The 27,971-nt window shown below is 32.2% G+C and overlaps 2 protein-coding genes and 1 pseudogene across 2 annotated transcripts; all 3 read left to right on the top strand.

The window, feature by feature from the left end:
* The first annotated feature begins 299 nt into the window (after positions 1-299).
* Positions 300-8,491, top strand: LOC111309760 (cucumisin-like). The gene is made up of 10 exons (XM_089748279.1): positions 300-388; positions 472-563; positions 666-909; positions 1,009-1,508; positions 1,943-1,956; positions 6,952-7,055; positions 7,142-7,360; positions 7,470-7,581; positions 7,649-7,862; positions 7,974-8,491. The coding sequence occupies exons 1-10, from the start codon at positions 315-317 to the stop codon at positions 8,489-8,491; spliced, it is 2,091 nt and encodes a 696-aa protein (XP_089604405.1). The 5' UTR covers positions 300-314.
* Positions 8,492-10,303: 1,812 nt separating this feature from the next.
* LOC111309759 (cucumisin-like) lies at positions 10,304-14,079 on the top strand. The gene is made up of 9 exons (XM_022908768.2): positions 10,304-10,576; positions 11,105-11,196; positions 11,270-11,513; positions 11,602-12,115; positions 12,197-12,300; positions 12,425-12,637; positions 12,746-12,857; positions 12,958-13,177; positions 13,258-14,079. Exons 1-9 carry the CDS (start codon positions 10,503-10,505, stop codon positions 13,788-13,790), a joined length of 2,106 nt encoding a protein of 701 aa, XP_022764503.2. The 5' UTR covers positions 10,304-10,502; the 3' UTR covers positions 13,791-14,079.
* A 1,397-nt stretch (positions 14,080-15,476) lies between these two features.
* LOC111309758 (cytochrome P450 81Q32-like) lies at positions 15,477-18,734 on the top strand (annotated as a pseudogene).
* The last annotated feature ends 9,237 nt before the right edge of the window (positions 18,735-27,971 follow it).

The raw sequence follows: 27,971 nt of genomic DNA, 5'->3' as shown, positions 1-27,971 counted from the left end.
CAAACATCAGAACTCTCCAATGGCAATCCAGGCTTCTCCTAATTTTCCATGGCTCATGCTAATCAGCTTTGCTTGCAGCATGCTTATTATTCGCTGCCATGGGGCATCCGATGATCGAAAGGCACGCAAGTTCCTTCTGCATTTACTTTTCATTTTCACTTAAAAGGCCTTTGCATTTCAAAAAGTTATAAACTAACATGCATAATGTCATAGACTAAAAAAGTCTCAAAAAAAGAGATTTATATTTGTTTTATTCATTGAAAGTTTAAAATGGTTACTTGATTAATTTGTTGAATCAGGTTCATATTGTATATATGGGTGACCTTCCAAAGGGTGGATTCTCTGCAGCAACTCTTCACAATAGCATGCTAGAAGAAGTTGTTGGCAGGTTTGTCACACTTTTAACTCCAGCAATAGTTGGCTAATAATTACTTAGACTGACTAAGATTCATTTAACTTTGCATTTAACAGTGGTGCATCAGATTTATTGCTACATAGCTACCAAAGGAGTTTCAATGGCTTTGCTGCCAAGTTAACCAAGGAAGAGGCAGACAAACTGGCTGGTCTGTTAGCATGATTCTTTAAGAAACTAAAACATGATTTAGATTGAAATGTAAATGAAATTCTCATCCTTACTGATGAATATTGAATTTTATTTCATGCAGGGATGGAAGGGGTTGTTTCTGTTTTCCCTAGTCAAAAGAAGGAACTCCACACAACAAGGTCATGGAACTTTGTTGGCTTCCCCCAACATTCTAGAAGATCAACCTTAGAAAGTGACATCATCATTGGAATGCTTGACACAGGAATTTGGCCTGAATCTGAAAGTTTCAGTGACAAAAAATTCGGTCCACCTCCAAAAAAATGGAAGGGAACTTGTCGAAAGTCATCTAATTTCACTTGCAACAAGTAAATATAATTGAACATAACCTCAGAAAAACATACAAAAAAAACACATAAAATTCACTTGATTCTGTTTTTCTTAACAAAATTTTCAATCTCATTCAGTAAAATAATTGGAGCAAGATACTACCGAGCTAGTGGAAATTATGGTTCAAAAGATTTCCAGTCACCAAGAGATTCAGAAGGTCATGGGAGTCATACTGCATCAATAGCTTCAGGTGGCATTGTCAGCAAGGCAAGCTTATTTGGCTTTCGTGCAGGGACAGCTCGTGGAGGGGTTCCTTCAGCCCTCATTGCTGTGTATAAAATTTGTTGGTATGATGGATGTTACGACGAGGACATTCTTGCAGCATTTGATGATGCCATTGCTGATGGAGTTGACATAATCTCCCTTTCAGTTGGAAGGATCTTTGCTTTGAATTATTTCATGGATTCCATTGCTATTGGAGCTTTCCATTCAATGAAGTATGGGATACTGACATCGAATTCCGCTGGCAATGGGGGTCCTTATTATGGATCTGTTGTGAATGTTTCACCTTGGTCTCTCTCGATAGGTGCAAGTACCATAGATGGAAAGTTCGAAACCAAGGTGAAGTTGGGGAATGGTTGTTAGGAAAATGGGGTCCAGTCCCATGTAAGTGGTTTTGGACCAAGTAAAGGCCATGAGCCTTGATCTTTTATTTTACACAGAGCCCTAGCTACTTAATAAAAAAGAGGTGGGGTTGTTTTATGTGTGTGTCGACAACCAAGCAAAGAAAGAAGAAAAGCCAGGAAAAGCAGAGAGAGAAAAAAAAGAAGGGAGAGTTGGTTAAACGGAAGTCGATCCGTGGTCCGATTGAGTTGGAACCTTGTCAGGAGGTTTATGATTCAGAGTTATACATTCTGAACGGTGAAGATCGGGTTTGAAGCTCTCTAGGAACAAATCCAGGGTGTATTTGTTGAGTCACTTATTTGGTGAGATTTCTCCAATTGTTTCTCTAGTTGTTGATTAGCTCTAGTTTTAGCTAGAGAAGAACTTTGTATAACTATTATTTGATAGTGAAGATTTTTCTGGTGGCCCGTGGTTTTTTCCCTCTACACTGGAGGGTTTTCCACGTAAATCTTGGTGTGCTTTATTTTTCCTGCGCATTTGATTATTGATTGTTGTCTATTGCTTCTGTATTGTTGTGATTATTGCTTCAGGCGCAACAAGTGGTATCAGAGCGAGGGTTATTTTGAAACATCGATACAGAAGCATCCCAGGATAGAAGTAAATTCTGTTTGAGATCATGGAGGGTAATACAGGTTCCATGATAAAATTGACAGCATCGAATTATTCAATTTGGAAGCCTATGATGGAGGATCATCTATACTGTAAAGATTTGTATGAGCCAGTATTGGGTGATTAGGCTAAACCAGCAGATATGAAAGATGAAAGCTGGAAGAAGCTAGGTAGAAAGACGCTGGCTACAATCAGAAAATGGATTGATATCAGCGTGTTCCATCATGTAGCGCAGGAGTCAGATGCTTACATTGTTTGGGAAAAATTGGCAGCATTGTATGAGAGAAAAACAGGTATGAATAAAGTTATGCTTGTTAAAAAGATTGTAACTTTACAGTACAGGGATGGACGATCTGTTACAGAGCACTTGAGTGATTTTCAAGATATATTTAATCGGATGACTACTATGGAGCTTAAAATGGATGATGAAATGAAGACATTATTTCTTTTGGGTTCATTGCCAGACAGCTGGAATACTCTAGTTGTGACTGTTCTTAATTCAGCTCCTGATTATAAGGTGACATTGGAGATGGTAAAGGACAGTATGCTTAATGAAGAAGCGAGGCGAAAAGATGTAGACCCTGGGAATCAAGCTCTGGTCACAGAGAACAGAGGTAGAAACATCGACAGAGGTCAGGACTCAAAAGGCCGTGGTAAGTCTAAACATAGATCCAAATCTAGAGGTAAAGTGAAGTGTTTCCATTGTGGTAAGGCGGGTCATATAAAACGAAATTATAGAATCTTGAAGCAAGAGCGAAAAGATGAGAAAGGCAAGAGTTCAGATGATGACAATGTTGTAGCAGTGAATTCAGATAGTGATTCAGTTACTTTGATTTGTACACATGGTGATTGTAATCATGTTAGTGATCCCGGCATTGAGTGGATAGTTGACACAGGAGCGGCATATCATTGTGTTCCTAAGAGAGAGTTGTTTACAACTTACAAAGCAGGAGACTTTGGTTGTACCAAGATGGGAAACAAGAGTGTGTCGCAGATTGTTGGGATTGGTGATATTAGTGTACAAACTAGTACAGGCTGCATGTTGACTTTAAGGGATGTCAGACACATTCCAGATATGAGAATGAACTTGCTTGCTATTAATGTCCTTGATAAGGAGGGATATGAAAGCCGACAAAAGAATGGACAGTGGAAGCTTCTCAAAGGATCTATGGTAGTTGCAAGGGGAAAACTATGCTGCACAATGTATAAGACATGGATGCAATTGAACGGTAACCAGGTAAATACCGTTAAAAATGATGCTTCAACAAACTTGTGGCACAGGAGGCTGGCACACATGAGTGAAAAAGGGTTACAGGTTTTGGTAAGGCACTCTCTCATTCCCTTGACCAAAGGTATGTATCTCGATTCATGTGATTATTGTTTGTTTGGTAAGCATCATAGAGTTTCTTTTCGTAAAAGTTCTCAGAGAAAAGAAAATAGATTGGAATTAATTTATTCTGACGTATGTGGTCCCATTGAGGTTGAGTCATTAGGTGGTAGCAGATATTTTGTTACTTTTATTGATAATGCTTCACGTAAGACTTGGGTGTATATGTTGAAATATAAAAGTCAGGTACTGCAGTATTTTTAAAAATTTCATGCCATGGTTGAAAGGATGACAGGGTTACCCTTGAAGTGTATTCGAACTGATAATGGTGGGGAATACACATCTAAAAGCTTTGAAGAGTATTGCTCAAAGCATGGGATCAGGCATGAGAGGACAGAACCTGGAACACCGCAGCATAATGGTATAGCTGAAAGAATGAATCGCACCATTGTGGAAAAAGTCAGATGTATGTTGAGGATGGCAAAATTACCAAAGCCATTCTGGGGTGAAGCAGTCAACACAGCTTGTTATTTACTTAACAGGTCACCATCAGTTCCTTTGGGCTTTGACATTCCAGAAAGAGTGTGGACAGGAAAAGATGCTTCATACTCTCACTTAAAAATTTTTGGGTGTAAAGCATTCATGCATGTGCCGAAAGAGCAGAGATCAAAGCTTGACAGTAAAGCTACACAGTGTGTGTTTGTAGGATATGGTGATGAGGAATTTGGCTACAGGGTATGGGATCCAGTAAAGAGAAAGACAGTCAGAAGCAGAGATGTGGTCTTTCATGAAAAAGAAACCATAGCAGACCTTGAGAAAAATGAGAAGACTACACGAGTTACTGTTGAGTGTGATGTTTCAACACCGACAGAGATTTCACAGGAAAGAGCCACAGATGGTGAAAATGAGCCAGAAACAGAATTTGGGGATATGGATGAGCCAGCTACAGTTGGTGATGAGCCAGATGCTATTAGTTTTGAGCAGGGGGAGCAATCCTCTCTACCTGAGAGTGTTGAACAGGGGGAGCTACCTTCGACATCAAGTGATGTAGAGTCTCAGCCTAGGAGATCTACTAGAGAGCGCAGGCCATCTACCAGGTATCCAAGTTCAAATTTTATTTTAGTTACCAGTGAAGGGGAGCCAGAAAGCTTTCAAGATGTGCAAGCTACTCCGGATAGAGAGCACTGGTTAAAAGCAATGAAAGAAGAGATGGAGTCATTGCGAAAGAATGGTACTTATGATCTTGTTAAACTTCCAACAGGGAAGAGGCCATTAAAGAATAAATGGGTGTTCAAGTTGAAAAAGGATGGTGACAAACTAGTAAGGTACAAAGCTCGATTGGTAGTAAAAGGTTTTTCTCAGAAACCAGGCATCGATTTTGATGAGATTTTTGCTCCAGTTGTAAAAATGAGTTCTATTCGAGTGGTACTGGGATTGACAGCTAGTTTGAATCTTGAACTTGAGCAACTTGATGTTAAAACTGCATTTTTGCATGGTGATTTGCAGGAGGACATTTATATGAATCAGCCTGAGGGTTTTGAAGTGAAAGGGAAAGAGCACTTAGTTTGCAAATTGAAGAAAAGCTTGTATGGCTTGAAACAAGCTCCACGACAGTGGTACAAGAAGTTTGATTCTTTTATGGTGAGTCATAGCTATAAAAGAACAGCAGCGGATTCTTGTATGTATGTTAAACAATTCCCTAATGGTAACTTCATTATCCTATTATTATATGTTGATGATATGTTGATTGTAGGACAAGATGCTAGTATGGTTTACAGGTTGAAAGAACAATTGTCTAAGTCTTTTGATATGAAAGATTTAGGTCCAGCAAAGCAGATTCTTGGTATGGACATTATCCGGGATAGGAGAGCTGAAAAGCTGTGGTTGTCACAGGAAAAGTATGTTGAACGAGTGCTTGGTAGATTCAACATGCAACATGCTAAATCAGTTAGTAGTTCACTTGCCAACCATTTTCACCTAAGTAAGAAATCTTGTCCAGTGTCTAAGGAAGAGCAACTAGCTATGTCTAGTATTCCTTATTCTTCTGCAGTCGGTTCTTTAATGTATCTTATGGTTTGTACAAGGCCTGACATTACTCATGTAGTTGGTGTAGTGAGCAGATTTCTTTCTAATCCAGGAAAGGTTCACTGGGAAGCAGTGAAATGGATTTTTAGATATTTGAGGGGTACCTAAAAAATGTGCTTGACTTATGGAGTTTCACAACCAGTTCTAGAAGGGTTTACTGATGCTGACATGGCAGGCGATCTTGATGGTAGGAAATCTACTTCAGGGTATTTGTTCACTTTTGCAGGAGGAGCTGTATCTTGGCAGTCTAAGTTGCAGAAGTGTGTTGCTTTGTCAACTACAGAGGCTGAGTATATTGCAGCAACTGAAGCATGTAAAGAAATGCTTTGGATGAAACGTTTTCTTCTTGAATTAAGGTTGAATCAGAAAGAGTATGTGGTATTTTGTGATAGCCAGAGTGCTTTAGATTTGAGTAAGAATACCATGTACCATGCTAGAACAAAGCACATTGATGTTAGATATCATTGGTTACGTTCAGTGATTGAAGAACAGCAGATGCTATTGAAGAAAGTCCATACTGATAAAAATGTGACAGATATGTTGACTAAGATACTTTCCAGAGAAAAGCTTGAGCTTTGCAGTAACTTGGCCGGAATGAGTTCCCTGGCCAAGGTAAGTTCCAAATGAAATTGCTATGGTGATGAATCTCCTTCTAATGGGACTGGAGGGGGAGATTGTTAGGAAAATGGGGTCCAGTCCCATGTAAGTGGTTTTGGACCAAGTAAAGGCCATGGGCCTTGATCTTTTATTTTACACAGAGCCCTAGCTACTTAATAAAAAAGAGGTGGGGTTGTTTTATGTGTGTGTCGACAACCAAGCAAAGAAAGAAGAAAAGCCAGGAAAAGCAGAGAGAGAAAAAAGAGAAGGGAGAGTTGGTTAAACGGAAGTCGATCCGTGGTCCGATTGAGTTGGAACCTTGTCAGGAGGTTTATGATTCAGAGTTATACATTCTGAACGGTGAAGATCGTGTTTGAAGCTCTCTAGGAACAAATCCAGGGTGTATTTGTTGAGTCACTTATTTGGTGAGATTTCTCCAATTGTTTCTCTAGTTGTTGATTAGCTCTAGTTTTAGCTAGAGAAGAACTTTGTATAACTATTATTTGATAGTGAAGATTTTTCTGGTGGCCCGTGATTTTTTTCCTCTACACTGGAGGGTTTTCCACGTAAATCTTGGTGTGCTTTATTTTTCCTGCGCATTTGATTATTGATTGTTGTCTATTGCTTCTGTATTGTTGTGATTATTGCTTCAGGCGCAACAAGGGTAAAGTTTTTACGGTGTGCAGGCTTATTTCCTGTTATTTTACAAGAAATACTGATCTTGATTTGTCCTTTCTTGGATTGGCAACATGCTTAATTCTACCTTCTCAATCTTTAGGGAGCCTCAGTCAATACTTTCAACCTTAAAGGAAAGTATTATCCTCTCATCTGGGGTGGAGACGCACCGAATAAGAAAGTGGGATATAATTCATCCGAATCCAGGTAGTAAAATCTTGTCTGTACTGTAGTAGATATAACCAATATAATATATGAGAACAAGATGAAAATTCATTAGAAAATTAATGCAGGTATTGCTGGGAAGGCTCATTGGATGAAACCTTGATAAAAGGAAAAATTGTTCTATGTGATTACCTGGATTTCATGGAGGGGCCATTACAGGCAGGAGCTGTTGGTGTTGTAATTCAAGATGATGGATTCAAAGATTTCGCCCTCAGTTTCCCCTTGCCTGTTACCGACTTGGATTTAACTGATGGATTTGATGTTTTCCAATATCTGAACACAACAAGGTATATTTACTAAATTCATCACCATCCTAATTCATTGGTGAAATTTTAAAATATAAAGATTTTTTTCACTAATTTAGTTGCATTAATTCTAATTTGCATGTTTGGATAGAAAACCAACTGCAACAATATTTAGGAGTACTGAGGAGAAGGATGAATTGGCTCCATATGTAGCCTCATTTTCAGCAAGAGGGCCTAATATTCTTTCGTTTGACATTCTCAAGGTAAATAGATTCTCTAATACAAAGGCTTTGATTGTTTTCATAGTTGTGACTTGAGGTTTTATTGCAGCCTGATATAGCAGCACCTGGAGTTGACATTTTAGCAGCATGGTCACCAGCTACAACTGTGACAGGAATTGAAGGGGATAAGAGAGTAGTTACATACAATATAATCTCTGGAACATCCATGTCTTGCCCACATGCAACAGCAGTAGCCGCTTATGTCAAATCATTTCATCCAACATGGTCTGCTTCTGCTATTAAGTCTGCTCTAATGACAACAGGTACAAATTTCATATTCGATCTGATATTCTATCCGAAGTTGCTATGAGTTTCTGGCACTCCTAGAACAAATCAATTGTTACTAACCATATATTTTTCTCTGTTTTCTGCAGCACGTCCAATGAGTCCAAAGACCAATACGGATCTTGAGTTCGCTTATGGGGCTGGTCATATAAACACGTCATCAGCCATCGATCCTGGATTAGTTTATGATGCTGGGGAGATTCATTATGTTAAATTTTTGTGTGGACAAGGATATAGTGATAAACAACTTCGACTTGTTACCGGTGATAAAAGCAACTGCACTAAAGCAACAAATGGAAGTGCATGGGATCTAAACTACCCTTCCTTCACATTATTAACTGATGGAGCAGCATCCATCACTCGCGATTTTCACAGGACCGTAACGAATGTTGGATCAGCAGTGTCTACTTATAAGGCGATTGTGACGCCTCCAAAAGAACTTGACATCCAAGTTAAGCCAAATGTCGTTTCTTTCAAGTCTATCGGAGAAAAGAAATCGTTCGTTGTGACAATTGCAGCAAAGGTTGCTCTTCCCAACATAGTCTCCGGTGCTTTGGTTTGGGATGATGGTGTTCATAAAGTAAGGAGTCCTGTTGTCGCCTTTTAACCGTAGTCTCAAATACCACCAACAAAGAAGGTAGTGCTAATAGCACTGATCATCTACATGTTTATGTTGAATAAAAACTGAGGGAAAATTCTCCTCAAGAATAAAGAAAAAGGGTTTTCACTGCACCCCAAACCAAAATATTAAATAGATAATAAATACATTGAAAGCTACCTGAATTTGTTACACAGGCTAATCTCATTTCTGTGAAAGGGTACAGACTATGGATTAAAACACCAATGAAATCTCATTTCCAGAATGTTTACGGATTCCAGAATCTTACTTTCAAGTCAGATCATTTCCAAGCAAACACAACTAGTTATGAACAAAATGAAAGTAGTGGATCCAATTATACTTTTGAAATAGACGAGAATTATTTTTAAAAAATGGAGAGATGAATGAGTGAAGTCAAAAACCGTAAAGAAACATTCTTAATTTCTAAAATGTAGGAGACATAATTTTGTTTCCCTCGGTAAATAATCTTTTCTCCACGCCCTATTGGCAAGCTGTAACTCCTTGTGAAATTACCCATACTTAAACCATTTGCATATCTTAAAATTGCCATGGTTCTTTAAGACATTTTGGCAAACATTTATAAGGAACATCATAAATTGGACAAAACCCGTTGTAACCTACAAAAAGTACTTGTTACTCTCTTTCATTTTCTTTGCAACATTTGCAACCTATAAATGCTTTCCCTCTCATTTTCAATCACCAAAATAGGACAAAAATTATTATATGTACGTGAAATTCATTGACATTATAATTCTAAAGTCCAAATTTTAGGTAAGATTGAAATGAACATTTTTTTCCAATTAGAAAATAATAGAATGTTTCTCTTTTCTTTCCTTTTTCTTTGCATATGTTTTATGGTCATTCAAAAGAAATAAATTATGAGTTTATATTTAATACATTATTAGTGTATAAATTTTATATACTATCAGTAAATTAGATGGTAATTTATTAATGAAGTGAATCGATGATAATTACTTATTAATGAGTAAATTTTTAAAAAAAATTTAATTTTTATATATTTATTTTAAAATTGATATTTATTCATTAGTGAAATGTAATTATCTAATTCACTGATAATGTATAAAATATATATACTGATAATGTATCAAATATAAACTCATAAATTATTGACACAAACGAGTCTATTAAGATGACTCAAATGTATTGAGTAAAATCCAAGAATAGGGTATTCTTATAACCTAATTTAAACTCTTTACTGGAATCTTTGTATGTCTTTATTACAATTATGGGCCGTCTATGGCTGTACTTTGCTGCACTCAGCAAACAAAAGAAATTGGACTGAAACTTGTTTTTTTTTTTTTTTTTCTAACAAGCATTCTAAGAAAAAAACTTTTCTTCTCGAGCATTTTGACTATATTCTGGAATCATTTCTACATCAAGGAAATCGTGAAGAAACTAGTTTTCGTATATGCTACAATCGGAAAACTAAGCATTGGAACAAGAACATTGTAAACACCGGCTTTGGCCGGATGGTTTTTTATTTTTTTTTCCTTGGCGGGCGTAACAATACTTAGCTGTTTGTGAAATCTGAATTAGAATTGATCTAAAAAAGTGCATAGTTTCAAGGTCCAATTTATATATATATAAAGCCTGTTGTTGTACAATTATTATACAAGCCAAGTGCAGTCTCAAGCAGTAGATTTTTCCAATGGGGATTCAGTTCTCTCCTTTGACATGGTTTTTTCTTTTCATCTTCACTTTTTATATGTTCATCAGCTGCCAGGCAGCGTCTGACGATGATCGAAAGGCATTTAAATTTTTCTTAGGCCCTCTGCTAATTATATTTTCTCTGAATTTTTTCTAGTTAGCCTGCATGCAGCTATATATGAACTCTTTGCCTAATGAACCGTTCTGGGCTAGAGTTTATGAAGTTCATCAGGGCATTACGTGAAATACAAAAAAAAAATTGAATTTAGTGCTATTGATTTTTTGATATGTTTCATTGTAATTGTTGTTGCTGCAGACCTATATCGTCTATATGGGTGATCGTCCCAATGGGGAAATCTCTGCAGCAAGGCTTCACAGTAACATCCTAGAGGAAGTTCTTGGCAGGTTTATCTCACATTTCAGTGGTCTTAAAAGGGGGGAAATCGAGGGGTAGTGCGAGATGAAACCAAACATCGCTTTAATGGGGCAAGAAGTTTACAATCAAAAGATAATTCAGTGAAGAACTAGTACTGTAAAAGAAATAATGACATGAAATAACTAGGTTACATTTGGCAGTGTTTGGTTTGAATTTCTTGGGTGGGTATGTGACGCCTTCAATCCTACACTGAAAGAATATTAAGATATTGTATAATATATATATATAGAGAGAGAGAGAGAGATTTAAACTCAAATCTATGAAATACTTTTTGTGGGATAAAACTTTGAGACCTTTGAGCCAAAACGAATAATACCTTGTAGGGTTGAGTACGGATCTCCATGAAGAAAAGGTGTACAATCTTCATTCTTCATTCCTGTAGCTGATATCTACTAGCAGTAATAGGCATGCAGCCCAAAAATAAGACTCTTGCCCAAAAATCAAATTTGATGATATTGATAAGGCTCTAACTTCACTTATGCATTGCACTTCAACAGTGGTGGATCAAACTCATTGCTCCACAGCTACCAAAGGAGCTTCAATGGATTTGCTGCCAAGTTGACGGAGGATGAGGCAAACAAATTGGCCAGTATGTTAGCATAATCTTTTAATTTAAGAAAGGAAAAGAATCCTAGATAACAATGGAATTTTTATTTACTCAGGCATGGAAGGAGTTGTGTCTGTGTTCCCTAGTCAAAAGAAGCAGCTTCACACAACAAGGTCATGGGATTTCATGGGCTTCTCCCAAAATGTTAAAAGAACAAGTCTTGAAAGCGATATCATTATTGGAATGCTAGACACTGGAATTTGGCCAGAATCTGAAAGTTTTAATGATGAAAGATTTGGTCCACCACCAGAAAAATGGAAGGGCACCTGCCAAGAGTCATCAAATTTCAACTGCAACAAGTAAATATAATTACTTAAGCATAGTACCTTAACATGTAAAAGCCATTGAAATCCCAATCGATTTTAACAAATTTTGCAATTTCTACAGTAAAATCATTGGAGCTCGATACTATAGGGCTGATGGAAACTTTGGTACAAACGATATCCAGTCACCAAGAGATTCAGAAGGACATGGGAGTCACACATCATCCATAGCAGCTGGTGCCTTAAACAGCAGGGCAAGCTTGTTTGGCCTGGCCTCAGGGACAGCTAGAGGAGGTGTTCCCTCGGCTCGAATTGCTGTCTACAAGATATGCTGGTCTGATGGTTGCCCTGACGAAGACATTCTTGCAGCATTTGATGATGCAATTGCTGATGGAGTTGACATAATCTCTCTTTCAGTCGGAGGGGTCTTTGCGGTGGATTATTTCGATGATACCATTGCTATTGGGGCTTTCCATTCAATGAAGAATGGAATTCTCACATCAAACTCTGCTGGTAACTCGGGCCCGGCTCTTTCAACAGTCGCAAACGTTTCACCTTGGTCCCTCTCAGTGGGTGCTAGTACTATAGACAGAAAGTTTGTCACTAAGGTGATGCTGGGTAATGGTAAAATTTATGAGGTGAGAAAGCTGATTTTTAACAAATTAACTCCATGATTAACCAAAAAATTTTGTACTAATTGTAATATACATCTGCATTAGGGAATATCTATAAATACTATTGAACTCAAAGACAAATTGTATCCTCTCATATATGGTGGAGATGCCCCAAATACTACAGAAGGATATGATAGCTCCCAATCCAGGTAATATAAAGAGTATATGAATGTTGAAGCTGATTCTTCTATTTGATTTTGTTAGCTAAAAGTAATTATTTTGAATATGATTTCTTAATGTTTATAATTAAACAAAATGTTTCTTCAAATGCAGGTATTGCTTTGAAGACTCACTGGATAAGACTTTAGTGGCAGGAAAAATTGTTCTTTGTGATGATGTAAGTGATGGGGAAGGTGCAATTGCTGCAGAAGCTGTTGGTGCTATAATGCAGGATTACCTGGATTCTGCCTTCAATTTTCCCTTACCTGTTTCTTGCTTGGGCTTCAATGATTCAAGTGAAGTTTGGAGCTACTTGAACTCAACAAGGTTCTTTTTTTTTGTTCAAAAGAAAAAAAATTTTCTTTCGCATATATAATTCGTTAGTGAAACTGTGAAAGACATAATTAAATTGTCTTTCTTGCCATGTTTCAATAGAAAACCAACAGCAACAATGTTTAAAAGTACTGGAGAAACGGATGAACTGGCCCCATATGTAATTTCATTTTCATCAAGGGGGCCTAACCCTATTACAATGGACATTCTCAAGGTAAATAAATGAAAAAAAAAATTATGGTTCCTATCTAATGTATCAGCTTTTTTCTTACACTTGGCTTGGGACATATCCTTCTTAATTACTGCATCTGTAGCCTGACTTAATCGCACCTGGAGTTGACATTTTGGCAGCCTGGTCTCAAGGTACAACTGTAACAGGATCTGAAGGGGACAATAGAGTAGTTCCATACAATATACTCTCTGGCACATCCATGTCTTGCCCACATGCGACTGCTGCAGCAGCCTACGTCAAGTCATTTAATCCAACATGGTCACCTGCTGCTATTAAGTCTGCTCTAATGACTACAGGTATTAGTTTAAAACAAAACCCAATGTTACATATTCTGAAAGCTTTACAAATAACTGTTCTGTCCTGCTTTTGGTGTGTTCTGCAGCTGTTCCATTGAATGTTGAGACCAACACTGATGCTGAGTTTGCATTCGGGTCAGGTCATCTACTTCCTTCGTCAGCACTTAATCCTGGATTGGTTTATGATGCTGGGGAGATTGATTACATTAAATTTTTGTGTGGGCAAGGATATAGCAATAAAGTTCTTAGACTTGTTACTGGAGATCGAAGCAGCTGCTCTGAATCAACAAATGGAACTGCATGGGATCTGAATTACCCTTCTTTTGCTTTATTGGCTAGCCCTGGAAACTCTACCAAGAGAATCTTTCACAGGATAGTAACAAATGTTGGATCAGCTGTTTCTACTTATAAGGCCATCGTGAGGGCTCCTTCAGGACTTGAAATCCAAGTTCAACCAAATGTTCTTTCATTCAAGTCTCTTGGACAGAAGGCATCCTTCGTTGTAACAGTTACAGCAAAGGTGGCAACTGACAACATTGTTTCTGGTTCTTTGATTTGGAGTGATGGTATGCATCAAGTGGGAAGCCCCGTTGTTGCATTTGCTTTCGCAGAAGAATGATCAAAGAACAATATCAAATGGTTTCAGGTAAATTCTACCAAAAACTCCGGAGTTCGATTATCAAAACCTGCAAATCTATCTTTTCGAATTTTGTTCTTGGCTTTAGCCATTTATGTAACAAGAAACAATATCAAATCAAATTGGGATCAAAATATGGAATAAAAATTAGAAACATGGAATTCCTTGCATCCAATCAATGGCAGTTTTTGAATTTTGACACATTTTTTTGGGTATAAAAGACTAATGGAACAAGTATATGGTTTACATTGACATTGAACTATAGGACTTGGACCCCAAATGTTTTCAATGACCTTATGCTGAGAAAATTAAATCAAAATTGTGTAAATATCTTCCTTCTACACAAGTGATATATTCGTTACTTTATCTATTAAGTTAGAGATTGGAAGACATGATCAATAGTCTGTTACATTACATTCAAATTATAAGTAACAGATTATTGGGGGCATTCGAACTAAGCTCGTTGAGGATCCATATAAACACTTACTATTGAACTAAAAGCCCCAGTGACCACTAATAATTAGTTTAGGTATACCTAAATCATCAACTATAATCTATCGGATTAGATTTTAGTACTATTATTTGTACAAAAAATATCGGAACTTAAAGATGTTGGAATTTGAATATAAAATTTATTAAATATTTTTTTTAAATAATTGTATAAATTAATTAAATTAAATTTTTTTATTTAAATACAAATAGAAAAAAACTCTACAAATTTAAATGTTTCTCCCCACTCTTTCTTAAAAAAAAAAAAGGGAAATTCGAATCTAAATTGTAATTTTTTTTCCGTTTGCTATTGGGCATTGAAAGTGTAAAAGGTTGCTATAGAAGCGTTGTGGGTTTAAACGTATCTTTTAATTTGATGATCAACTGTTGATTTTTCGTAGATCATCGTTTAGTGTACTATTTAAAAATTTTAGCGATACGTACGTACGTGGGATAAAGTTCTGAAGAAGGGTAATCATGTCTTTTTGTAATTATCCATTAACTGTTGACTAACGGCAATAAAAAGCTCAATGGGTAAGTGCCCCTTTTAAAACAACAGGTGGTTAGTGTACTCTAAAGGGTATACATTTATCCATCTAAATTTGAATATTCGTCTAAATTTTAGATTAGATTTTTTCAAAAGTCAAATTATTCATCTAAATTTGAAGATTCCTCTAAGTTTTAGATTAGATTTGTTCATTTAATTTTTAAATCTATTTAAATTTTGGATCAAATTTTTAATAAAAAAATTAAAACCCGAGTTTAATCTAGCCAAACATTAATAAAATATATAATTAAAATATTATAATTATATAAATTTATTTTTTTTTAATTTTTTAAAAATTTTTATTATATAAATTAAATTTAATGCGAGGACTTACAATTTATTTTTTTTTAATTTGGTTGAAATTTTAAAAAAAATTGAAATCTAAAATATCATATCAAATTAAATTTGAATAAATATATAAACTATTAATACCAAATTTGAACTCAACACAAATCTAACCTGGCACAACTCATAAATATCTCTATTATGATAAACAGTTACAAGAAAATGGAGGAGCTTAAAGACTTTAATATATATATATATATATATATATATATATATATATATATAACCTTCTTGATACGACTTCAATAATTAAGGTCTTAAGCTCCTCCATTTCCATGTGACTGTTTACCATGGAAGATCTTACCTTATATTCAGTGCTTTTTCTTCTCTTGGTCCTTGCTGTGAAGCTCTTGCATCAAGCAGGAACGAGAAACAAGAATATACCACCAAGTCCACCAGCTATTCCAATTATAGGCCACCTCCATCTCCTCAAGGAACCCCTTAATCGATGCCTCTTCACCCTCTCACAAATATACGGTCCAGTCTTCTAACTTAGACTAGGTTCACGCCTCGCGCTTGTTGTGTCATCACCTTCAGCCATTGAAGAATGCTTCACCAAAAATGATATCGTTTTCGCCAACCGCCCTCTCTTTTGGGCAGGCAAGTATATTGGTTATAACTACACTAACGTCGGGTTATCTCCATATGGTGACCATTGGCGCAACCTTCGAAAAGCTTGAACTACTCTCTCCCAATCGCTTGAACTTGTTATCAGGAATTCGAAGGGACGAAAACCGGAATTTATTGCATAAATTATACCATGTTTCGAGCAATGATACTTTTGTTAAGGTAGAGTTAAAACCAATGCTTGCAGAGTTGGCATTTAATATAATGATGAGAATGATTACAGGGAAACAATTTAAAGATGAAAATAGGAGTAAAACGAAGGAAACAAGGTTTCATGAGCTTATAGAGGAGCTTTTCCAATTAGGAGTTTTGGGATATGTGGGAGATTTCTCTCCCTCCTTGCAGTGGATTGAGTTTCAAGGATACAAGAAGAATGTGGTGAGATTAACCAATGAAATAGATGGATTCTGACAAGGTTTGATCGATGCTCATTGAAGGAGTAAAGGTGGTTTTGAGAAACAGGATAGTATGATCGACCATTTGCTTTCTTTCCAAGAATCACAGCCCAAGTACTATACGGATGAAATCATCAAAGGCCTTATAGAGGTTAGTCACTTTTCTTTTCTTTGAACCACCCTAATTCTGTCCATGTTAAGCCACCACTTACGGGGAATACATCATTCTAATATTGCCACGTTCTAAAAATTTTAAGATCATATTTATTATGACATCCCAATCTCATATCAAGATATTTTAAGAATCTATTATAATATATAAGTAAAGATTTAAACTCAAATTTATAATATGTTTTTTGTTAGATAAGACCATGAGAACTTTGGTCAAAATAAATAATAAGAGAAAATTATGATACTTTTAATCTCACATTATATGTAAAGACTTAAATTTATATTTGTTAGATATTTTTTGTGAGATAAAAGTAAAGTGATATATGATAGTTGAGTGCGGGTCTACACATTTATGATATATGATATGTTTATTAATTACTGATGTATTTTACATGAGTTCTTAAAACCTAAATTAAGCTGATAGATCTAATTAGAGTGGATAATATCTCACAAGTTGAATATGAATCTATATATTTATGATATATGATATATTAATTAATTTGATATATTTTACATGAGTTCTTAAAAATCAAACCAAACTGGAAGGTCGAATTGGCAGTTTATCCAATCTAATATGAGATATAAAATAAATGTTGAGCGAACATCCAATCTAATATAAGATATAAAACAGATGTTGAGCGAACTGATCAAATATTGATCAATCCCATAAGCATATTATTTATAATAATTATATTACAACTAAACAATTAAAATTTACAGTCATGTAAATTTATCAAAATATTATATAGTGTTCAAATTTATAAGTGATAGATTCTTACATAATTTTTAAATGTAATTGGATCGTTGCAAGATTATAATAAAGCATTTGTACATGAAATGCTCTTATCAACACTCTATTAAATAGGTTAAAAATCGAATTAAACTCATGGTTAAATTGATTTTAAATTTATTTTATTGTTAAAAAATCTATAAAAAAATTAGTCAGCACTCGATACCAATTAAAAATCAAATTAATTTTGTGATAATTAAACTGGTTTTATTTTTTTATTAATTTTTTTTTATAAACAGTGGGATTCGAATCTTTTAACCTTTTAATTCTTAATTACAGAGCATTCCATTAAGTCAAATTCATATTTTTGATAAATGTTTACTATACTCAATACTTATTTAATATTAAAATCTCTTTTTAATTGAATTGATTGATTAAATTAAATTGAAAAACGAAAAATTTTATTTTGGATCGATTTAAAAATATTTTTTTTATTAATCCTTCTATCCCATTTCAAAAACATTGATATTTTTGTTAATCCTTGACATGTAGCAAATCCAAAGTCTATACACAAAAGATATAGGAACAACTTTAAATGGTCGCTTTTTTTTCCATTTTATTGCATAATTTCTCATATATAGTTCAAATAATTTTACATTTGAGAGAAACTTAAAAAGATATTAGGTAATTATGCAATCAAACATAATGTTAGGAATTATGATATTATAATTAAAATAATATTTAGAATTACAATATAATTAAGATATCGTATGAAATTTTTTTATTTAATTAGTTAAAGTATTTTGTATATAAATAAGACATCTTTACATAATATTTTCTCGAATTAATAAATTCAGAATTTTTGTCCTTCTAACAACACCTATGATATATATTTGTTTGAATTTGCAATTCCGTTTTGTTTGGCAAAAACAAACCTACTTGCTTTTATTATGCAATAAATATGGTAAACAATAATTTCAATGCTTCTGTCTTTATCATGCATGCAGGACACGCTAACTGGAGGAACAAATACAACTGTACTACCTTTAGAATGGGCCATGTCGAATCTACTCAACAATTTTTCAGCATTGGAAAAAAAGAAAGCAAAGCTAGACTTCCATGTTGGACAAGGGAAATTGCTAGATGAAGCAGATCTTCCCAAACTACGTTATTTACAAAACGTAGTGTTGGAGACCCTTCGATTGAACCCGGCCGTACCCCTCTGGTTCCTCATATGAACTCTGAAAATTGTACTATAGAAGGATATAACATTCCTAAAGGCACCATGTTGTTTGTCAATGTTTGGGAAATTCAAAGAGACCCCAAACTATGGGATCAACCAACAAGTTTTAAGCCTGAGGTTTGAAAATAGTGGAGAAAATGATGGTCAGGGTTATAAGCTGATGCCATTTGGGATTGGAAGGAGGTCTTGACCCGGAAAGGATCTAGGCCAACGTGTCGTGGGCTTGGTTTTGGGGTTATTGATTCAGTTGTTTGAATGGAAAAGAGTTTGTGAAAAGGAAATTAGCATGGCTGAAGCGAGAGGCTTGACTATGCCCAGGGCTGAGCCATTGGAGGCCATGTGTAAAGCACGAAACATTGCAAATAAGCTGCTATCTTGAGCTATTTAAAATAGTTATTAAAAATAGTTAGGTTCATGAACTCTACTCAAAGAGTAGGTCCGAATCCCTCTGTTCCAAATAAAAAAAAACACCCATATTTATTTTAATTTCTCATGTCCGCAAATCAGCCAGTTTTAGAATAAGATCTTGAAATGATTTAGAACTTTTAAAAAAGAACTATATATCATATACATTTACGTTTCTTTTCATATATATTAAGTTTCCTTTTCTATTTCTATTTCTATTTCTATGTTTTTTTTTTTTTTTGACAACGTTGAAGACTAAAGAAAAAATAAATAGATCGATCTAATCACATAAATCTATATCTAATTTATGTTTATTTCAAAAAATCAATTGATGAATATATAGAATATATAGATGAACATATAGAATTATTTTTAGTCTTGAGATTGAAAATTACAATTCTATTATAGAGGTTGTTGTGTGACTCCTAAGGACTTGTTTAGATTCAAAAGGAGCTCCGAAGTAACACGATTGTTTTCAATCTCATAAAAATCAGATTCATTTCCTTCCTAATGAAACCTAAGTATGTATTGCAAATGTTTTAAAGAAAATGCTTTTATTGCCTTAGGTGGATTTTGCAATATTAGGGTTGGGAGGGAAGGATAATTTTGATTAATTCCAAATACATTCTAAATTAAATTCATGCATATGATTCTTAAGTAATTGTCAACACTTAGTAATAATATTACCCATAATTTTTTGTGTTTTTAAATTACCAAAGCAATTGCAACTATATCTAAAATATTCACAACTATGGGTTTAGTTCCTTCATTAGAATCAAGATTCTCACCAAAATTTTCCCAGAAAAATCATCATAAACAAATATTATTTATGGCTTTGTCTGGTACACATGTAAATCACACATAGTGAATTATTCTACAAAGTCTTGATCTCAAAACGAGTAAAACTGAATGCTGTTATTTTCAACAAGTAAATTTCAACAAAATTAACCACGACATAATTTGTCGATTTAGACCCCACGTCCAAGCCTATGCAATGCAGTAATGCTAGGCTTGTTGAAATTATTTTATGCCTACTGCTAATATTGTTCATCGAACCTAGTCATAGTCAATGCAACCATTCTTTTGGGCATTTTATTCTCTATATTTCTTTGTCAATTGGACTTTCTCACCTAATTAATTTGATTGCAAATTGCAATTTAAATATTCGTTAGGCTCTGTTTGGTTCACGAAAATTTTGGGAGAGTTGTTGAGGGTGATGACTTTAATTAGATAATGTGAAGGGACACAACTTCAATGTGTCATTTTCTTAAATTTTATTGGTAAATTTGAAATTCTATTTGATAAGTAATGACGTAGTTCTTTATTCTAGAAGTGTAAATATATATAAATATATACATATAAATTAAACATATGGAAAGCAACTCAAAGTTAAAATTTTATCATCAAAAGTCTTTTCGTAAAGAATCGTCTTGTTATCAATCTTATGTTAACTCTCGACAATCATAAAGAAATAAAGAATACAATTCATCAATGAATTATTGGCTCAAATGATAAAATAAATGTGTATGTGTGTATGCATGTATGTATGTTTTTCTTTTTTTTTTTAGATTTAAATCCGTTGAGAGATTGTGAGAAGGTAATTTTTATAAATTCATAAGATTCAACGTAAATAAATTCATTTTAATTGGATTAAAACAGAAATGTACAGATGAACCCATGCCACCAAAATAAAGAAAGAATACAACTAAAGATTTGAAATTAAAAGTCGTTTCATAATATATTAATTAATTCTTGACGATTATTATAAAAAAAAAATTATAATATTTAGTAAGCAAAATTAAAAATAAAATAAAAAGTTTTATGATGTTTTCACACTAGTCATGCTCCATATGTTTGATTCCAAATTTCTAGATACCAATAGTATTCAATAAGGACTTAATATGAAGACAAAGAACTCATGTTTTTAATACCCCTTAAAACAAGTTTTAGTATTAAATTAATTTGATCATGGAGAGGGAAAGTAGTCCATTTTCCTTTGAATAAAAGAAATTCTCTAAAAGTTTTCATAGTTGTTTCGCAAAACCAACTAAAGCATGCATGTGCAAAAAATAACGGTTTGCTATTTTATCTTCTGTCAAATGAATTTAGTCAAGTCTCTACCTCCACCTTTTAGAATAATTCAACCTTGTCTTTCTTTTCATGGAAAAAAAATCCACGAAATGTGTCGGAAATTGAGTGAATTTTTCCTATGATGTGTTTTCTTTTTGTGTTTTTTTTTTTCTAAGGTAAAATTTGGTTTTCTTACAATAGTGTGAACAAAATTTAGTGTCCATGTAATTTGGTTTATATGTTATGCTTTTTTATTATTATTAATTTGAACCGATTGACAAGTTCGACAAATTAATCATGTGAAAATGATTTCAAAAATCATACCCTATTTACCCTACAAACACGTCTATAAGGATTTTTCAATAATCTTTGTGAGTAAATTGATTAAAGTTATACTTTTCTAGAAAGATTTTTAAGAATTTACGTTTGAGTCAACATGAAGTGTGAAATTGATAAATTAAGGTAAATTATCTCTCTATGCTTCATTCAACATGATTGAAAATGAAAATATTTTTTAAGCATTTTTCTTTCTAGAAGATAATTACAAATAAGAAATAAACAAAATTGAGAAAATATGCAGATTCTATTAATCACCATTAATAATTAATGATCCTCGAGATCAAAAGTTTAGAATCCATATATTAGGTCAAATAGAAATAATAAGAATGGATAACCTCTTACATAAATTATACCTAAATTAGTTAATTTGTTTAAGAAAAAAAAACCTGAAAAGCATACTTTTATTTATTTGTTTTTTGCTATCCGAAAATGTCAAAAATCAAATTTTATTCATGTCCTTTATTAAAATATCACATGATTATTGAATTTTTTTTTGAAGGAATGATTATTTGCAATTTAAATCACCTCTTATAATGCTAAAGAAAAACTTCAAAATGAAAAGAAAACAGCAAATATTGGACTCTACAATTAAAATTTGGGGTCCGTTTGAAATTTGTGTTCAATTTTTTTTTTTTTTTGCTAAATATAGTATCATAATTTGTCACAAAATATTTGAATTTAATTTTCCAAATTTCTGAAAATAAAAAATGGTGTCGTTTTCCAAAAAAAAAATAATAATGTGGAATCAAAATATTTAAATAAAGGGAAGAAATATTTTAAATTATTTTTACCAAAATTTCTTTTTTTTTTTTTGTGGACCCTCCTTAAGAAAAAAAGTTGTTAATTATATTGAGAAATTAATCACCCTTATGTCCTACGCCAGACAGACTTTAAGACGGAAGAAAACGCGTGGCATGTCGACTAACCTTTGATTCAACAAAATCTCACTCTAAATCTTAGTATAAAAGGCCTACATATTCCATGCTCAATCAATTGAAACCCAACTTTTTTTTTCTTAATTATTAAAGCATTTAATCTAGCATTGAAAACTTTGTCCAAATTTCCTAAATATGGCTATGGCTATGGCTAAACATTTTGGGTTCTTCGTCTTGCTCTCCATGATTATTCTTCTAACATCTTCCAACTTCATAATTGTTGAAAGTAGGGTTCTTAAACGCGTTCATCAACAAGGTTAGAGATGAATTTGTAATACTTATTTTCGTGTTTTATATGCATACACTTATTGAATCTAAAAATATAAGATTATTTCGGTCTTTTTCATGTATTAGAACTGAAGTTTAGTCTAAATGGTTCATCCACCTCTCTTAGGAGGTGAATTTTTATAAGATTGAGGTTCGATTTTAAAAAAAAATGATTAAAATAATCAATGATACAATTATTCATTATTTCGATATTGTATAGGGTATGCAAAATTGGCCACACTTGGAGTTGTATGCAAGTGCTGTGATGGTGAGGGAGGTGGATGCAGAAGTTCATGGAATGCTTCTTACTCTTGCCCAAAGCTTCAATGCCTTCCATGGAAGTACCAGGGATCTGTCTGATCTTTTAAATAATAAGATTAATTCTATGGCTTTTTATGTATAAGATCTTTTGTTTTACTTCTAAAGTGATATGATCCGTTAAATTAAGGGAGATTGATTATCAACTTCGTATGATGACAAATTGATAACAATACATAGTAGTTCTTTTAGGATGAAATAAAACATTTTAATATTATTGCTGGTAATTTTCATGATGATTTTCTTTTCTTTTCTTTTCTTTTTTTAAAGAACATGTCGGAAAAAAAAAGACTGCCATAGAAATGGGTTTTGCTTTTATTCATAATTCAACATAGATAACTCGAAACCAATCTGTTCTATCAGATAAAACCAGATGTGATGGACCCATGCATGGAAGTTTTTTGGCACGTTTCTTTTTTCTCGTTTTGCTTTTGTTGTTTAATTATTTCATTACTACAATCTATCAATAAAATAGTACATTTTTAATTTCAGTAATTATAATTCAAATTGTAATAATCTCAAATATTAATCAGTAATGGATTCAAAAAAATTTTCAAGTGTCTACTTATATTATATATATATATATATATATAATAACTATTGATAGATTTATAAATTTTATTGACGAAAAAGGTGTCCAAAAAATATTTTTTAAAAATTTTCTTATTTAAGAATCTTCGATGATGTCATTAAACACCCAACCACCCCATTCGAAGGTAAAAAAATTATTTTAGTTCATAAATAACTAAGAGAAGTAAAGCAGTGCACTTCATTGTAGGGCATAATTATAGGCAAATATGTCTTCTGCTTCGTGGCCTAGTGGCCACAGAAGCTTTCAAATCAAGCCTCCCCCCTTCCCTTGTAATAGGACTTTACCTTCTCTCCTTGAAACCAAAAAAATTATTATTATTATTATTATTATAGGCAAATATTTGTAAGAATTTTCAAATATTCCAACCTTTTAAAAGATTCTTTTTGAGAGATTTCATATTTTTTTACAAAGATGTTGCAAAATAAAACTAATTACCTTAAATACAAATAAATTACCCCACCTTGCTTAATGTAGTCTGAAACGAATCACATAAAAAAGTGATATACATATATGGGCTTAGTTGATTTAATATCAAATTATTGAATTATATATATTTTATCAAAATTAATTTTGAATTAATTAAGATTTTTTATTTTTAAGTCTCAAATTTCAATTACCTTAGAGGGATTCGAGCCAAAAAATTTTAAATATGAGGATGCATATGTGCACCTATTATTAAGGGAAACAAAACATTAAATCTTGAAATTATTTATTCTTAAATTAGCAATTTTTTCATCTATTCTCTTTAAGTTAGAATCCGGCTCTATGAACAAATCATACGACTTTTGACATAAAATTCCATCTTTTATTATGGTAACCTAAACGATAAATAATAAAAAAAAAAATCAATGCATGGCATGAGTCATGTGGTTAAGAAATACTAAGTACAATACTTCAAAGAAATATACTACTTCAAAGACAACAAAAGTCAATTTAATTGCAAAAATCAATGATATATATATATATATGTTGAAAAACATGAAAAGGTTAGGTCAATGAAAATCACTAAAAAATGCAGGCCAAATTGCCTTTAGATTCTGACAAATTAACTAAGAATGTTCTTCACTTTGTACAACTTGACTAGTGGATCATATTCCATGTGGGGTTTTGAATTTCTAAGCAGAATTTAGGTTTTACATGACTTTGGAATTAATTATAGTTTTATTCAAATCCATAAAACTTATAAACTTTTGACAACCATGACAATATGAATCTAGAAGGCTTTGATCGTTTATAATTTCTAAAAAGAAAATAAACTATTCGTGATGATTTTTTTTCAAGGTTTTTTTTTTACGCATGAATTATAATGTCCTCCCGTCAATGAAGTTTTTAAATTTTACAATCGAATTTTAAAAATTATTGTTTGTTTTATATTGTTTAATTTTTTTTTAATTTTTAATATACTCTAAAGAAATATGTGACAAGTCTATAATCTTCTCAAGCACAACATGAACCTTCTTTCAAACTAGATGTATCACACAATAGCAAATATTAAATAAAAGTTTTTAGATTTGAGCTGAGCCTGAAACATTATTATATTTATAAATATCAAAATATTGATATTCAAATAATTTTATATTTTAAATATTATAATATTTTTTTTACTATTTTAAATAGTAATATTATTCTTAATCAATTTTTTAATATTTTGTAGTAAACATTATACTACTCTTTAAATAAATCCTCGTTATTTATAATGAATCCATTTTTAAGATAATTTTAGTATAATTTAAATTCCCTTTAGAATATCAAAGTTTCATTTTCTTTTAATAAATATTTTTTGCTAGTTCATAAATAATCTTTATTTGTTAAACCCTTTTTGTAGTTCGCTCATGTTCCCACGTAACGTGATAAACTGAAAAAAAAAAATGTCCAGCTTAGCAGAAAATCGTGTGGTTGTGATTGATGTTGTCAAATCTGAAGGATAGGATTTAATAGGACCACAGAGTGCGCACGCACTGTAATAATTTGCACCGTAGATGTTGTTGGAGAAAGAGAGAGTGGCATCAATGACATCACATTTTGCTTGAATATCGAGGGAACATACGCACCAATCATAATGAATAATAATTTTTAATTTAAAAGAGATACATAAAAAAAAATATGTCGGTATTAAAATTTAAATATTAAATTTATTAAATATTTTTTAAAAAAATTAATTATATAAATCAATTGAATTATTAATAAATTGTATTATATACATGTAAGAAATATATGTATACATAATTATTTTTTATGATTTTTTTAAAAATAAAAGAATAAGATTTTCTTCTTAAATTAAAAAATTGAAGAAAAAAATTATCTATGTATCTAACCTTTCTTTTTTTTAATTAATTTTATTTTCAATTTAGATAAAGTACTTGTCCCAATAAACAAACTCAATTAAAATTTAAGTTTTTAAAATGAATTCAAAAGTAAACTTGATAATTCATGTATTCATATCGTATAAAATAATAATAATTCATATGTTTGTATTATATTTTATACGAAAATTATGTGTTATAATTCATATAGATACGAAAATATAAAATATAATTTTTTTTGTTTTATTAAATTTATTTATGATTTTTGTTAAAATTTTAAACCGTGTTATTTTCGTACCGTATCATCATGTTGTGTTAGAGATTATCAGGTCAATTCAAAAATTTTGAATTTAAATCTTAAAAATGAAAAAGATGAGATTAATAAAAAGATTATCTCTTGTTATGTTATTTTAATTATGTTATTTTAATTATTTTATGCTTATGTCTCCATGATTCAACCATAATAATGCATGCATGCGAACATTTAATTTAGTTCATTGGTATATGATATTTCATTCGAAGAATAGATTTCAAATTCCTTTCTTCAAAATAAATAATTTTTTAAAAAAAGTAATGCATGATCATGTACCACCTAATAAGCTTTATTTGTTTAATATGTAATTCAGTAATTGTGTATTTTTGTGTATCATTTGAACCTAGCCCTCTTTTTTTATGATCCAAAATTCATGCATTCCTTACATATTAAAGGAGTCTCCCTACACACAAAAATCAAGATTATGAATCTTTTGACTTGAACAAGTGCAAAATCTTCAGCCTTGATGTGGTTTTTCCAAGAGCAATTGGTAGGTCAAATTAAATAATTAATAATGGATTTTCTAAGTATCAAGTTTATGCATGAAAAAGTAAAGATCGAAATGGATATTGACCAAAAAAAAGTGGGAATGGATAGGGAGATTGAGAGAAAGAGGCTCATGCTTTCAAACAAAACCTTATAGCATGTGATAAAAAGTTCAATTTCTTTTGCACATGAAATTGGTACAGGAAAAAAGTTTCATTTTTGGCACTTATCCTTAGTTATCCAAAAGGAACCTAAAGGAAGCGATATATCAAAAAAAATTCTTTAATTTCGTATCATATCATTATCAAAGTATAAATGAATCATTTATGCCTTGCATATCTTTCTTTTTTTAATCCGTAAAATAAGAAGATTAATTACACACTTGATACCTTAATTATATATAATAAAATTATTGATTTGATATCTAAAATTTTAAGAGAATCTATCCTATTATCAATATCAATGAATATATAAATCATTTATGCCTTGTATGTCTTTTTTAATCATTTTTAAGGAATTTATCGAAATATATAATTAATATATTAGTGATCAATTGTTTGCTAATTTAAAAAATAAATTATTAAATCTCTCTTTGATTTTTTTTTCTTTTTTAAATATTTACTAGCTTAATTTGCTTGTTTTTAACTATGATATGACTCCATAGTCTCTTGTGATTCCTTAACAACCTTATCTAGAAATCTCATGTTTATCCAAATTTAATGCCAAAGATATGTATGAAACCCAACATTTAATTAGTCTTTGTGATCAAGATTAGGAGATCAATTGAGAGAATTATATTGATTTTTTAATTATCATGACAAGATTTGAATAGATTTTTTAATTTAATTACTTCTTTTCTGCTAACCATGAATCCACCTTTTGCTTAGGTTTGGGAAGATTAATTAAAGAAAAAGATGCGGCTGCTACTCTTTGCTATTCCTATGGCTGCTTTAATTAATGTCATTATCTAATCACAATCTCTTCATTATGGTCCCTATTTTTTTTTCCTTTTTGGTATTATTCAAGTAAATTACAACTCTTTGGAATCTTTCCCTTTTTTAAGTTAATCATTATTGGAATTGAAAACAGTTATGCTAAATCATTATAGCATTTGACATTAAGTATAAATTTAGATAGATATAGGATTAAAAATTTTGACCGAATTAAGCCGATGTCTTAGATTTTTTTTAATAATTATAATTATCAGAGTTGAATTTTAATTATTAAAATTAAGATTTTAATATTCTATTAACGAATTTATATAAGTATAAACTGCTTAATTCTTTATCAAAAACATATATTCGACCTTGATTCTTCAAAGATTTAAAGAGAAATAAACAGATCGCTATGATATCTTTATTGCATGGCATAAGGGTTTCTTGATTATTCTTCTGAGTTTAAACAAAAAAATAATAATAATAAAATGAAGTTGAAATATGTAACAAAGGCATATCCCACATCATCAACTTGAGCCCAACCAGCCTTATCCATTTATCATATCACATTATGAAACATCAAGAGCTAAGTCTTTTTCATTACTCTCTTTCTCCAAGAACCCAAGAAAAATTGAATAAAAAATAAATATATC

The sequence above is a fragment of the Durio zibethinus genome, chromosome 19, assembly GCF_047325235.1.
Source record: "Durio zibethinus cultivar Kanyao isolate XHJ-2024 chromosome 19, ASM4732523v1, whole genome shotgun sequence".
Classification (NCBI taxonomy): Eukaryota; Viridiplantae; Streptophyta; class Magnoliopsida; order Malvales; family Malvaceae; genus Durio; species Durio zibethinus.
The sequence above is the reverse complement of the archived record's forward strand: the minus strand, read 5'-3'. Positions and strand labels throughout refer to the sequence as shown.